Genomic DNA, 15,728 nt, shown 5'->3' on the forward strand with positions numbered 1-15,728 from the left:
CAATAAACACAGTGTCAGCCAAGGTCAGTGGCAAACAGGCCTAAGTTTTGTACAAAAGTTTTAACACAGGTAATCTCACTGACCTGCCAACCGGCATCAACAACTATGAACAGTCAATGCAGTTTCAGAGGCCTACTACATATTTTTAGTAGTTTTTTGACATTATCAAAACAGAAATATAAACAGCCACTTTTGAATCTAATGTTTGTTTGCAAGTTTCTCAGAATTCAGATTTATATAAAAATGCCGAATTCAAAATGTTCACATAAGAGAATTACTGAATTTGCAGGGCTTTTTTTTGTTTGATTAGAGGTTTATGATGTGGAAGACCAGTCTGATAAGAATCTATATGCTGTGATTATTGAGTCACAGAGAACATCTGAGTCCGAATATCGTTTTCCATTAGGCAGTTCAATTCATTGACTGCAGTCTCCTGTTCACCCACCAGGGTCAAACCAGAGAGTGTGGGGGGGGGTTACAATATTGCAATATTTAGCCCTTCCATCCACACACCAGTTCTTATATATCATCTCTCTCTTATATTTGTTTTGGTGCATATGTATTTTCAGGGTTACCATGCATATAATGCACATTAATAAACAAGTGCAGCCAATAAGCTGATGATCAAAGGAGCAATGTAGTAACCATTATTTCTCAATTACTTCATTTTTTGGCATGTCTACTGTCCTGTTGTTAATTTCACAGTTCCTTTTCCTCATATCTGTCAAAGAACAGGAAACTTCTAAAAGCTTATTCTTTAGTCCTTCATCTAAGATATTCCGCCCACTTCCTGCTAATGTATGTGAAACAACATACAAAAATGATGCTTTGTTCTGCTTCAAAGTATTTAATAATATTAAATAGGCTACAGGAATATGTGGATAATTATCACCACCTGAATGGTATTAGTGCTAGCAGTTTATAGCACTTCTGTAGAGGAGCATTAATGTCACCTCACTGGTGTTGGCATTTTCACAAAACCTTGTTTCCTGTTTGTGCTAGGGGGAAAAAAAGTTAAAAATAAGCATTATCATCCCTTTACATGAACATTCAGATATGTACATCAACAGTTTAATTAAAAAATTCAAAAGCATTCTGAAATACATACAATGTGGCAAAAAGTCTTGAAGTACACTAAACGAGCAATAAATATTAGCTAGGGACTCTAAATAACAGTGTGAAATGAAACTCCAAAAACTACTTTGAAGACACTTAAATTTGACAAAATACGCAATTATAAAACAGATTATCCTACGTAACTCTTGGCTTAATGTAAGACATAGAGCAACTCCTTAAGACTCATAACTGTTTCAGTCCTCTTACAAGAACAATCTATTAAAATAACTCTTCTGAGAGCAGGGGCTGTTCATCCATTCAGCTATGTGACAAACATAAACAAGCTATTAACTGCAATTGAGTAATACATCACAAGTACAAGATATCATTTAACACAACACACAGCCTGTTGTTTTTAAACAGTTAACACTATCTTTTAAAACAATTGGCAATGACTGCTATTTACAACCAACATTTCTTCAATTTTAGTTTCAGATCATTTATACATTCAATATATCTTAAAACCGGACAATGTATGCAGAGAAGGTCATCAATCATTTAGCAAAAAGTATCATCAAGTGGAATGTTTATTTCACAAAATGTCCATTGAGGAGATCAGAAACAACTTCCTCTGAGCAATGCTTCATGAGAAATCAGGTTTGGGATTATGAAATGACAACATCAGTAGTACTGCACACTGTTCTTTTTGTGGGGAGGGTCATACTACTCACTACCTTCTGTCATCTACAAGAAGGAGGGATTGAGAGTAGTAGTTTATCTTCTGAGTGCAGTTTGTTTTTGAATATAACACTTTTATCCTATTTTGAACAGTGGTTCTCTAAAATGACCTATTTCTGGACCCAATCATGCTATCTCTCTCTGAGAGATGAGCTTGTAATGTCATAATACTCGGTGGTTTTCATAATCTCTTTAAATAAATACACTTCTGTAAGCAGATACGGCCAAATGTCTAGTTTCAATAAGAATCAGAAGAGACATGCTTAAAATGCTGACTCTTAGACCCTCTGTATCAAAGGCAGGTATAGGCTGTTAGTTTTTTTTTTCCAGTCAGAATTAATATCACCTTATTCTGTCATTAAAACAGTGACTTATGGAACATCTGTATTCATGAAATAAGCCCAAACCAGAGTCTTTATCCAGCAAAAGTGGGGAATCAGTAAAAAAAAAAGTTCTCTCCATTAGGAAGATGTGAAGGATGTGGATCTATTGCCATGTTCGGAGGTGTCAGACATACCTGTTTGCAGCAGAAGACAGCGGAATATTTTTCGGGTTGTTTTCATCAAATCTGCTCTGAATCTCTTTACAGAAAAACAGTAAATCAAAGGATCAATGCAGCTGTTAATACTAAGTAAAGCAATACTCAGATAATGAATAATATCCACCGCATTAGATGGCTTACAGTCTATGGGTGCTGTTCGATGCTGCACCCAAGAAGCAAGACTCAGATGGTAGGGAGCAACACAGATCACAAAAACTAACAGCATTCCCAGGACCATGGTCTTGGCAAGTTTCCGATGAGCCCCTTGGGCTTGGGTGTTCTGAGAAGACAGTGACCTCATTATCGACACATAAGTCACAAAAACAACTAAGAATGACAATGAAAAGAAAGCTATGGTGGCAAATGCATAATTTTTGTGTTCAGAGAATTGTTCAAAGCACTTGGTAGTAGACATATTCGTCTGAAATGTTTGACTTTCTGTGAGGGATGGAATAGCACAACCAGACCAACAGAGCCAAACAAATACACAAGTTAAAACAGCACCTTTTTGTTTGTTTAAAGATAACCGAATCTTGACCATCTGAACCGTGCAGTACCTATTAATGCTTATCAGCATCATGAATGTTATAGCGCTATATGTGGCCAGGTAATAGGCAGCTCCTGCTATTCTGCAACCCCAGTCTGACATGATCCAGTCTCCTCCATTAAAATAGTACACAATCCAAAAGGGTAAAGTCAAGTTGAAAAGTACATCAGACAGAGTTAGGTTGATTAAATATATCCGGATGGCCTTCTTTATTTTTTTGCTCTTCTGCATAAATACAAGTAGTGCAATAATATTCCCTGGAAGTCCAACACAAAAGACCAACAAGTACACCAGTGGCACTACAATAAATTGCACTGGGTCTCTAATCTGTTCACAAGCTTGGAAGACAGGTGTGATGTGCACATTCGTGCCATTGAATAAATGAGAGATATTCATTTTTATGTCTGGAAAACAGAAAGGTTACAGATTACTACATTAGAAAGGATTGCTTAAGCCAAGATAGTAGGATAAACCATTTGATTAATGCAATATACACTTTTTTTGACTGTCAGCTTTGCAGTAGTCACTATGGCATGATTTTATTGTAAAATATGCCAGAAGTCAGCCTAATGTAACAATGCAAAATCTGATGATGAAGGATCTCATTGATACTCAATAATGTGAAAGATAAGACAGAATGGTGTGCAAACAAGAACACACATTGTCATGTGGATCATTAGTGGTATCAGATACACAATATTTACATTTTAATCTGTTGTATTCTGCTCATAGATCATTTAGATCACACAAGGTACAGCATTGTCACAGGTGATTGGCTGTTTATTTTTTTTTTGAAAAACGTATGTTTGATGCCTTATATACAGTACTGAGATTTTAAGAAATATTCATCTTTCAGTGTCAGTGACATGAGTAGCACCCAGTGACCTGAATTTGATCAAGAGCTTAGCTGTTTGATGGCACATACAGGGGAGGTTGGGCATGCCCATCCTGTGGGGGTGGGGGTGTATGCCCATCCTTTGGGGGGTGAGTAAGACTGCAAACTGGAATAATCCTTCAAAATAGGGTAGTGATGCAAAGAGTATCATGGGGGAGTGGTTATCAGCTCAACAAGCCACAACTCGATTCTAATCTTCAATAGTGAGTGCATGGGGCATTCACACAGAAAGGGGGTAGGTGTAGTGAGTTCCCACACTGATACTGGGACTAGAACTACAGAAAATGTCCTCATGTAGCAGGATGCTAGTAAGGGCAGAAACAACCCTCATGGCTGTCTGTATGATGTTTCCCCCTAACGGCTCTCATCTTGTAAAGTACTGGGTACAGGCCCTCATGCAGACAAATAAATGTGCTGAGTCTGTTTATGGATAGCTTCACGGTCAGTAGGCACAGGAAAAAAATTACCTAGGAAAAAATTAAGCTTTTGGCAACATACCAGACAACTGTATAAAGCTTGTCTTTTGTTTTTATTTCATGGCATATCAGGGTACAGTTATCAAAAAAAAAAAAAAAACACCATGGCATTACATAGTTCACAACATAGCATATGTTACATGGCTCTATCCAGTTTGGAGCTGCAGGTTTTATAGTCTACTATAGTAGTCAATGAGTATACAGCAAGGAAACTGATCATGGACAGGATAGCAGCCCATCAAATAATGCACAAAAATGCTTATGTATGTGAGCATACACACACACACACACACACACACACACACACACACACACACACACACACAGGCAATTTGGAGGTTTGATAACTGGCATATCTTTGAGTTGTGAGGGAAACCTGGACTTGAGCCCCTGAGATAATGTACAAACACCACACAGATGAAGCACAACTAGGAATGAAACTGTAAAAAAATCTAAGTGTTTTGAAACAAGAACAATCTTAGATAAAACCTCTCCATATTAAAACAAGTATTACTCTACATTTCAAATAGAAAATATAGTTAGTTAAAACAAAATATGATACCTTGGTTTAATTCAGACGTATGCCCTCTATTGCATTGCCCATTTATTGTAATTTACACAGTTCTTATTAAAGGAAAACACAAACTTGCTTTTTCAAAGGATCCACTATTTAGTTGCTGTTATATATGTTATTGCATATTTTTGTGAACTAATGCAATTTATAGGCAAACTGAGTCTGGCACACACCCAATACCTTATGACTAAGTCTTCTACTTGACCATTTCTTTTCTCATCCACTCACTAAATCCTTGTTCTTCCACCTCTACCTTTGCTATCAAGTTAAATTTTCTCTTTTCACTATGTTCTTATATTAACTAGCACACTTCAGAGAAAAGGGCAAATTATGCATCCTGTGTATTATAACAATCTGGCACCACTGTTGACAGCTTTCTTGCTGGCCAAACTGAGCAGACAGGAAAGGTGTCAACCTGTTACTAGCAACTGACTCAATTATGGAGAACTATAAACACACACACATAGAAATGCGTGTGTGTGTGTGTGTGTGTGTGTGTGTGTGTGTGTGTGTGTGTGTGTGTGCACATGCATGTGTGTGTGTGTGTGTGTGTGTGTGTGTGTGTGTGTGTGTGTATTTAGGGGCATTTTCACTCCTTCATATCAGCTGCTTCTCAACGGAGTGAATGACTGAAATATGGTAAAGTGTTCCATTCATCTAAATTTTAAGATTTCAGATGACTGTAACATCAAATACATGAGGGTAAGTTCAATGTGGGTTTAAGAAACTAGTATTGAAACCTTCAAATAGTCTTAGGGTTTTGGCATTAGGGGTTTAGCATGTCTGCATGAGTATAGTAGACTCAGGGTTAGAGCAGGGTTATGTGAGAGCATACATGTAATGTAGTATGTGTTTGCTGATGTGTGTGTGTGTGTGTGTGTGTGTGTGTGTGTGTGTGTGTGTGTGTGTGTGTGTGTGTATTTAGGGGCATTTTCACTCCTTCATATCAGCTGCTTCTCAACGGAGTGAATGACTGAAATATGGTAAAGTGTTCCATTCATCTAAATTTTAAGATTTCAGATGACTGTAACATCAAATACATGAGGGTAAGTTCAATGTGGGTTTAAGAAACTAGTATTGAAACCTTCAAATAGTCTTAGGGTTTTGGCATTAGGGGTTTAGCATGTCTGCATGAGTATAGTAGACTCAGGGTTAGAGCAGGGTTATGTGAGAGCATACATGTAATGTAGTATGTGTTTGCTGATGTGTGTGTGTGTGTGTGTGTGTGTGTGTGTGTGTGTGTGTGTGTGTGTGTGTGTGTGTGTGTGTGTCCAAGCTTTCTTGATTTGTGGCAGTCTTACAGAAAGGGTTTTACTTGGGTAAAGGGCTTTATTAGGGTTAGGGGCAGGGTTGGGGTTAGTACATGGTGCAAGGGGAGTGAAACCCCAAATTCAGTCCCTCCATCCTAACTCTGTGGTGCAGAGGGATAAAGCCCCACCTCACTATGACCCAGATGACTTGTGATCATTTAGTGGCTTGGAAAGCTAGAAGAGCTGACGGGGGTGGGCAAGAGACATACAGCTATTGCCAGTGAGTTCATTTGGGAGGGAGGGTAATAGCGGCATCTGTTCCTATGGTAATCTGGAACTCAAGGGGATGATGTAGGTTGCACCCCTGAGGACAGGGGTCACTGGTGGTGGTGGGGAGGACATGATGCACTTGCCTTTTCAGAGGTGTAACATGGAGTGGTTATGCCTTCATATTAGGAGCATAGGGTTTCCATCCATGGTGATATAAAGCCTACTTCTTCACCAGGAGATTGGATTAAACAGTATAGTAAAAAATGCCCTAATACCTGCCAGGATGATGGCAGCAAGATTGGCTCTTGCCTCATGGGAAAACAACGGGCTGGGAACAGTGCTCACTCTGTAAGTAACTAATGAGCTGATCAATCATGGTTGGCAGTGAGTGGGGTGTCAAAAATATGTAAAAATAAATAATGCTCTTCCCTGCTGTTTTAGTTGCCCTTAAATTCTACCCCCTTATGAAATAAATTGACAGTTATACCCATCATGCCTAAACTGTTTACTTACCACTATCACCAACACCGTCCTTCCTGTCTGCTCAGTCTGTTTATATTGTCATCTTCTTCATGCTCTCTTTAAATGTGCCACTACTGTACTGTTTCTCCTGCTCCAGTGCCCACTTCTTTTCTCTGAGAATTTCCTTTATGGTCTCTAATCTCCTCCCACCTTGTTCCTCCTCTTTATTACTCTCTGGTTTTGTCCAGTTGTCTCCTTAGTAAGTTTTTCTTACTGTCTTCTTCACTTCTGCCTTACCCTTCAACACAATTTCTTCCCTCCAGTTCTGTTCAATACCTGTTTCTAGAGCAATGAAATCTCATGTTCACATCTCTGTGTGATTTACGTTTACTGTGTTCTCTGTTTAGTTTCTGCACATTGTAACACCATGTATTCTATTGTGATCTAGTATGCCATGTCAGTTTCTCTGCAGGCATGTAGCTTTCATGTAGCCATTATGAACAAATCTACAGGGAGTAATGCTAGGGTTACCACCTGTCCCGTTGTGTCCTGCAAACAAACTGAACAAATGGCAAATGTCCTGATATCTTAGGACAAATATATTTCCTATATCTTCTTTAATAGTAGCATAAAACAGTTATTTTGTATCCGAAACAGCAAAATATTATAATAAACAGAATATGCTACAAGAATAAGTTGCTATTCTCCTCTGTACTGGCAGTGGGTATGTTTTGCCCTGCAAAACTTTGTGCATTTGAAAAGGTGGCAACCCTAAGTAATGCACATGGTTCAAAGACATGAAGTGGAGGGTTTCTGCATCAAGGCATGGAGATGCCAGTCTTATCAAAAACGAGATGTACCATGAGGAAACAGCATAGTTCCTAGAGTTGCTAGCTGTTTGAAAGACCATAGAATACAAGGAAGCTTTTGGCTGTTTCTTTTTTCATCATACGTGGTTTTGTTTTACAGGGTTTCATGTTTGTGACATGAATCTCACTGCACTGTGTGATCTGCAGCAAAACCAAGGTGCAATTGTGTTGCCCTCTGATGTACTTGCAGTCTCTTAGGGTACTATTAAAATATGGATCTTTTGTATTTGGTATGTTCACCTTATAAAAAATGAAGTATGTTCTAGAAGAGCACATTACATGCCCTACCTATCTATTTATACAGAATGGCACTATATTCTGACCTGCTTCATTAACATATTTTGAACTCTTGTGCTGTAGCTAAGGATACTTCTGTCCCAAGGTGAATGGGAATTAGAGAGCTGCTTTTTTTTTGTTTCTATTTTCTTAGTCTAACAATCCTTAAATTATCTTAACAGAGCCACCTCTACTGACGCATACTGTAGTATATCCCCTCTTTCTGTTGTTCATCATTTTTCGGACTGCATTCAGTTTTGGTATCTTGTATCCAACTCTCGGTTTACTTTCTGTTTAGTTATTTTGTGGTGCTGTCTTAGTGCACATCATTCAGTCCTAGTCAGTTTTTCAGAGGGGGACTCATCATGGTATTTATACTAACTAGAACTTTAGCCAGGGTCACAAGTGTTTTTGCCTATCTTTCTTGCAGAGGTCTCTAGATCACAATAAAAACAGTGCAGACACTGTCTGCATGATAATACAAGAGAAAAGCAAGTTCCCTGCTCTGTCTGGTGTTGCCCTCCTTGAGGGCGGAGGAAACTTCCAAATGTGGTTTATTGGCTATAGACTGCAGACTCATTACCTAGCACTTACCTATGAAACCATGAGGACTAGGATGTCACAGACAGCAAATCTCATTTTTGAGGATTTTATAGTTTCGAGCTGGATTATCTTGTTAATAGATGACAATGGTAACCACGGTCCCAGATGATGTTGATCAAATACAAATCACCATCGTGACGAATGTATGGTAGTGCCATGATGGATGGAAGAAGGAATAAGTAAGCCTGTGAGATGGGTAGACTAAGGGAGAAGTGAAAGACTGATGAAATGGACATTAAGGAGAGGACAAGATGCAAATGAATGATTTACATGGGATAGCAGCTGATTCCTGGAGGCTGGACTTCAATGACCGATGTCAGTAAGTGGCATGACTGAGGCACAGTGTCAGTCACTGAGAGCCAGGAGATGGTGGTGCTGCTGAGTAAGGCTGATGGAATTCACTGAAGTGTGCACACTGGTGGCTGGATGGAGGAGATGGAAGTTAATTTCTACATGTCGAGGAAAAGTGTGACTCAACTCTGTGGATAAATACAATTCTGGACTGATATAGATGGTAGAATGGAGATTTCCTTATGAGATGATTTGTGATGAAAAAATATTATGTTTAACTTTTCAGAAAATGTATTTGCAGAAACACATTCATACAGTGAGCAATGAGGACACTGAATATTAGCTTTAGAACATCTGAAATACAACAAATTGTTGGACAAATGCAGTGCTTACAAGTCACTGATCTGAAGTGCACTTTTTTCGCAATTACATGCTTGTGGGTACCTTCATAAAGAAGGCTGTCTATACCCTCATAATGAAACTTAACTACTATGTTTTGCAGTTAGGAGTTTCATATGAGTTGACTTACTTTTTAATAAAATCAGTGATGTATTGCAATGATGGTGGCATTCACCAATTTGAGTGACTGGTACTTGGGAAAAAGGTGAAGAATTCAAGGAGAAATGTAGCTGGTGGGTTGGTCTGTAAGGCATTTTGCAAAATTGACTTTCTATGAGAAGGGACACACATAGTACTGTATTACGAGGGATATCCAAGTGCACTTTATCAGTATAATGAGCAGGCTATTATCATGGGACATAAAGTATAAAATGTTAAGTACTTTTGACAGTTTTGGACTTGTGGAGAATATATTTCAAGAAAAGATTAAGTGAATGTGAACAAAATAGACAGTTTAATGAAAATTTTCCAATGGTAGAAGGCTAAGGACACTGAAACCAAGAATAAAGATGAATAAAAAATTAGGCAGTTTAAATAACATACTTGAAGAGATAGAACTGGAGACTATGGAAGCAAGTAATTCTGGAAGGATACATGGGGTTGAAAGCATGGAGTCAATATGACACACTAAATAAAGTAAAATTATTTTTTTAAGAAAAAAAAAGAAAACTTAATGCATGGTTATACTAAGGTTTGCAATAGGTATAAGAGAAGAAGAGAAAGAAGTAAGACTGTTAGTAAAGGAGAGCATCTTGCTAATGATTTTGAGAGAAATGCTTACTAAGAGGCAACAGATCAGGAAGGCTTTGATCTTATTAAGAAAAGTGAGCAGATGGGTAAGAATCTCAAGGGGGACTGAAAATTCTGTAGATGAAAGAGAAGTTTTTAGAAGTTCAAAGGAGGAGGATTAATTAATGTTTTTAGTTGAAATAGTGGTACTTTTAATAACATATGTTGGACTAATTCAAAATGGAGGATGGAACAGTTGAGATTAATTATGTATTTCCAAAGGCAAAAAAGAACACAGTATAGTTGATTTAAGTACTGGTTTAGCCAAGTCTAGAGGGACTGGTAGTAAGATTAACAGTGCTGAATCTATTTCACAGATGTGGTTTATGCCTGGGGTCTGTCCTTAACTGTACACATAAGCAGCTAAAAGCTTGAATGTTGCTAGTATTAAGACTACAGTGACTATACTTATACCATACAGCAGTCTCTGGTTTGCTTTTCAGAGCCTCAACTGGGCTTCTAGTAAAGCCTGAGAAGTCATTTAACTAGACAGTACTCCAGGAATAGGGACCATATGGATCAGCACTCTATCACAATTAACATTTCTTTAGCCAAAGATGAGATGCTGTCCTAAGTTAAAGTTTAGATGCACAATATACTTGTGATATGCGCACACACACACACAACAACAATGAAAAGGAGCTACACAAGTGCCAGTTTGGTCTTGGGATTCTGTTGACCCAGCAGCCACCATAAACATTTTTGTTGTAATAAACTAAATTAAAGGAGCTGTCAGAGGAAATATGACAGAAATCATATTTCTCAGGTCAAAAATCTTATTAAATAAATAAAAACTGACAGCTGCTGTATGACGGGAAGTAAAGGAATAGGATGTGATTTATGTTACTCTGTGTTGCCTTAGAATGGTTTATTTCAGCAGTGTACTTTGCGTAAGGTTTTGTTGCTTAGTATTCTTTGTTTTTCTTTTTCATACAAATGCATATGTACAGATTAGCAAAACATATTACCTAATAAAATAATTTGTAACACAGAGGTGCCCTTTCTGAAATTCTGAATACCATGACAATGATCCTTGCAATAGCTATGCTGCAAAAGTGAGTATGGGAATATATACTAAGTCTGAGGTTGCATTATCTCAGGAGTCTTTATTGCCTTTAATGTACAGCAATCTTAGAATACAAGTAGCAGGGATATGTGGGTGTGACAGGAGGAATCCCCCTCCCAAACCTCACGTAGAGCACTGGTGCACAGTCTCACCCCCTTGCACCCCCCACTCCTGTGGCATACATATACTAACCTTGAGACTGCTGCACTTTAGTATAAAGGAAATCACCTGAGGCATGACAATCTTGACCTTAGTATGCATAACATATCTTCTACCAGAGGAGCACCACTAGGCCATTTGAAGCACAGGGTGAGACCCGCATTTGCCCCCTCCCCCCATAGAGCAAAAAAAAAATTTTTGAACAGGGGTAGGACAAATGGCTTGCCAGCAAGCAAGTTTTCACAAAAACGTAAGAGACCAAGAGGCTCAAAAGCATATCCAGACAGGAAGTTTTATTCCATATCTTAGACTAAAATGCAAAATGTATCTCCTTTCCGTTGTGTATTGATATGACAAAATATGCTGTCTCAGGAGAACACCAGTAGAATGTAGTCGTATCACCAAGGATAAGGTTACACTAAGCAGAGTGAAAAAGCTAAAAGTACATAACACCATACACCTCCAGAAGTTAACAACAAACCTTAATTAGTTTTGTACATCTGTGTCACCATTCCCCTCCTCTTTCCTGGGCCTAGATGTCTGATGGATGCTGTCCTGGTTGGCAGCTTCCTTGTTCAATCCTTAATGATTTCAGTTTTGTGTTTCCTGCTTTAAGGGGGCTCTCATATATTTGAAGAGTAGTCTTTGGTAATGATTATTATGGATAAACAGGAGGAACAAAGGTAGCCTGGAGAAAATGCATTTATTTCAGGTATATAATTTTCATTTAAAACAAAATGTAAGACAACAATGTGGAAGGACATGAATCTACCCTATGGTACAGAGGGATAGAGCCTTGACTGCAGTCTAGGCAACCTACATTTGATTAGCGGCATGGATACTGGAGGGGAGGGGCATGTTGACCATGTTGTCAGGCTGCTGTTGTAGTCTGTAGTTTACACAGAAGAAAAGCCTACTCAAAATAGAAAATAATCCCATATTATGTACACATCACTTACTGCACAAAATGGCAGTCATCAATGTGCAACTATGTTTTGGTAAAACATTATTACATGCTTAAAGTAAGACAAAAGGTTGACTTTCATCTCACAACAGGACCACAATAGTCATAGGCAGTGATGCTTTGGTAGCCTACCTTCTGTAGTACATGTGTCTGCTACACAGGTCATTGGTAATGGAAACACAGTTGAGATTCGCACAACAGGGCTGCACTGGCGAAGCTCAGTGATCATCAGACAGTCTACATTTTGTAATATGTGTCTACCGTGCTTGTCACTATGCAGTGTGCTCATGATAACCATGATCAGCCAGTGTCTACCATGCTTTTCACTGTGCAGTGTGCCCACAATAACCATGAATAGCCAATGTCTACCATGCTTGTCATTGTACAGTGTGGCCACAATATCCATGAATAGCCAATGTCTACCATGCTTGTCACTGTGCAGTGTGCCCACAATAGCCATGAATATACCATGCTTGTCACTGTGCAGTGTGCCCAGAATAGCCATGATCAGCCAGTGTCTACCATGCTTGTCACTGTGCAGTGTGTCCACAATAGCCATAAATAGCCAGTGTCTACCATGCTTGTTACTATGTAGTGTGTCCACAATAGACATGAATATCCAGTCAGCATTCTGCACTACTTATGTCTCAAATGCCTCTCTTCCTATAATAGGTCCCAAAAGGGACGGCACACCGATAGACAAGGATCTGATTTCTGTACTATTTTTGTAACCATCATGCCAAGGGGGCTATAGTAGGGACCTAATTTGATGAACAGGCAGTCTGTAGCCTTTACTGTAAGAGTAAAATGAAGTGTACACAGTAAGGTATGTTTCATGGGTGAACGTCAATAGTTTATGGATATCTCAGATGGATTGACACTACATATTTTAAATGCATCCAAACTAAACCATTTGGCTTTCTTGTGAAAATCATGTTGAGTGAGGTTTTCTACAAGAGTACGCACATCCCTTTTTTACAAACATTTCATGCATGGTAGTGCTCTCCCAGGCACTGTCCCTGCTTCTGAAACATAGTCCTATTTGTTTTTTTAATTTGACATTATAGTAAGTTCCCTGCCCGCTGCTGTCACCCAGGACTGTGGCAGGTGTCAGTGCTCAGCATCTGTCAGGTGCTACAGCAGTTGTAGCTTTCCATAATGCATGTTTGCTCAGTTATGCTGACACTGTTCCTTACTGATGAAGATATCAATGTCACCAGTCAGGGTCCAACCTACTCCTTCCTAAATGACCACACTAATGCAAATGTCAGGGAGTGGTCCTATCCTCCCAAGATGTCCATGTAAAATATGTCCAGTAAATAAATGGGTCTCTGGGATACCTCACTCAAGTGCTCTTGATCATCACTGGGTGGCTGCTACATTGTGTCTGGTTGTGGAAGAAGTGAATGAATATGCTAATGTTTGTATTGCATACAGGCTGGATACACAGTTGTCAGTCAAATAACATATGCCTGAGGTGTCTGATCTGTCTGTATGTCTTACAAACACTCTGGTTTTATATTACAACTGGACAGCATGTGATTCTGTGTTATTTATTTATTTCAAATTAAGGATAACAACCTGAGAACTGCAAGCCATGTTAACCCTAAGGAGTACTTGGTGCAAGACTTGAAAGGGGTGCAATTCATAAAAAAATTAAAGCACGGCCTTACGCTCACTGTGTTTACAGATACACAAAAAGAGTATTTAAGTAAGCAATAATGCCCGACAGGGTGTGTGTTAACATGTAATTAAAGCACACACACACTGGAGGTCATTATTGTGGTTAGAAAATTATTGTGTTTTACTTACTTATTTTTTTAAATATTTTTATATATTTTTAATGCAAAATAGTTCTTCTGCCTAATGTTTAAAACTTTCTGTAGTATATGTTAATGATGCTGGAGGAATCATTTTACCTCAAAAATATATAAAAAAGAATATAGTTCTTAAAAAAATAAATAAGTAAGCAAAACACAATTTTACAGATTCCATTCTCTCTCTCTCTCTCTCTCATACACAGTCTCTTTTGCTTTCACGCACACATACATATGCACACACCGTCTCCTCTGGTTTCATACTCACATTCACTCACACAAGCATAACTGTCAACCTCTTAGCACAAAAAATCTGGACAAAGCCAAAAATAATGGGAGGACAAAGTTGCAAAAATGTGGATACATTTTAAATATTTATTTTATAAACTCAGAAAGTTGCAAGAATAAAAGCTCTTGTACTGCAATTAATTTTCTGAAAGATATAAAGCCTAAAACTCAAATGCCTGCCATTATTTAGTGAATTTACTGCTCACTGATTTGCCACACCACTTCAGAAAACCACAACTGTTATATGGAACAGACAAAAACTATAAGGCAAAAATCTGGACATTCTGCAAAAATTTGGACAGTTGAGAGCTGTGCACACAAGATCATTCTCTCTCTCTCTCTCTCTCTCTCTCTCTCTCTCTCTCTTTCTCTCGGTCTGTCTCACACACACAGTCTCCTCTGCTTTCATACACGCATTCACTCACACATAAAGACATAAACATAAACACACTCATAACATGCATGCATTCACATACATGTTTTTCTGTTTATTTTTTTACAGTGCTGCTTAGAGACTGTAATGAAATGGCAGCCATTAGTTTGTTTGCAGTCCGAGCTCCATGGCAGCCTGATAAGCCGCCGTGAATAAGCAGACTTATTCTTCATCGGGCATTACTTGTACATTAATACCCTGCTGGAGAATGTTTGCTCTCTAGTCAGGGTACTGATGTACAGTTTGCCCATTCTCTAAATATCATTAGTATATTAGGGCCACTGTCAAAGGCTTTGGTACCCAGTTGTTTCATGCATAGCTTTGGTATTCTAGAGCAGTGATTGTGATTTCCAAAGAAACTATATGTGGAATCATTACGTTAACTCATTTGTAGCTACATCTTGCTGGGCACAGGAATCCTTTGATGTCTGATGTGTAATCAGTTGTTTCATTCTGTAATATTTAGAGCTGCGTATAACATAGCATCCTATTATTGTATTAGTGGGCTAAGAATTGTTATGTCATTAAGATGTATGCTAGTCTTGCAAAGTTTTGTCTCTTTTGATTCTACTTTCAGTGAAATGTATGTCCAAGGTCATCATATCAGGGCTGCCATGGCAACTCATTGTACAGTATTCCTGTGACTACTTTTGCTTCATGTCATGTCTGCTTGAAGTGTGTGTCTGAGAAAGGAACATGGGGAAAAGGGTGATGTTGAACAAACTATGAGTTAATAACACCCTCCTAATGAGCCACGGAGGAAATCAAGAGCTGAGACAGCAAGGTGGGTAGCAGTAGAGGTGGGTGCCAGTGCAGTCAGTGGATATGTATTACTAAGTCATGAATGACTTAGTAATACATACTATACATAGTAATACATACTAATAATAAGAAAGGCTGAGCCAAAAGGAATTCATAAGACATCCATTTTCTAGAAGAAAGTGGGAAGACACTGTCCCTTGGTA

At 38.5% G+C, this 15,728-nt stretch overlaps 1 protein-coding gene across 2 annotated transcripts in view; it reads right to left on the minus strand.

The window, feature by feature from the left end:
- Positions 1-1,055: 1,055 nt before the first annotated feature.
- Positions 1,056-15,728, minus strand: part of LOC122791529 (platelet-activating factor receptor-like) — a 360,796-nt gene continuing 346,123 nt past the window's right edge. For both annotated transcript variants that reach the window (XM_044059273.1, XM_044059281.1), the window contains one exon: positions 1,056-3,286. In XM_044059273.1, the coding sequence (XP_043915208.1) occupies positions 2,256-3,278 (1,023 nt within the window). In that variant the 5' untranslated portion in view covers positions 3,279-3,286 and the 3' untranslated portion in view covers positions 1,056-2,255. The remainder of the gene's footprint in view (positions 3,287-15,728) is intronic.

Source organism: Protopterus annectens, chromosome 1.part2, assembly GCF_019279795.1.
Source record: "Protopterus annectens isolate FY-2018-M chromosome 1.part2, PAN1.0, whole genome shotgun sequence".
In the NCBI taxonomy this organism is placed as follows: domain Eukaryota; kingdom Metazoa; phylum Chordata; order Ceratodontiformes; family Protopteridae; genus Protopterus; species Protopterus annectens.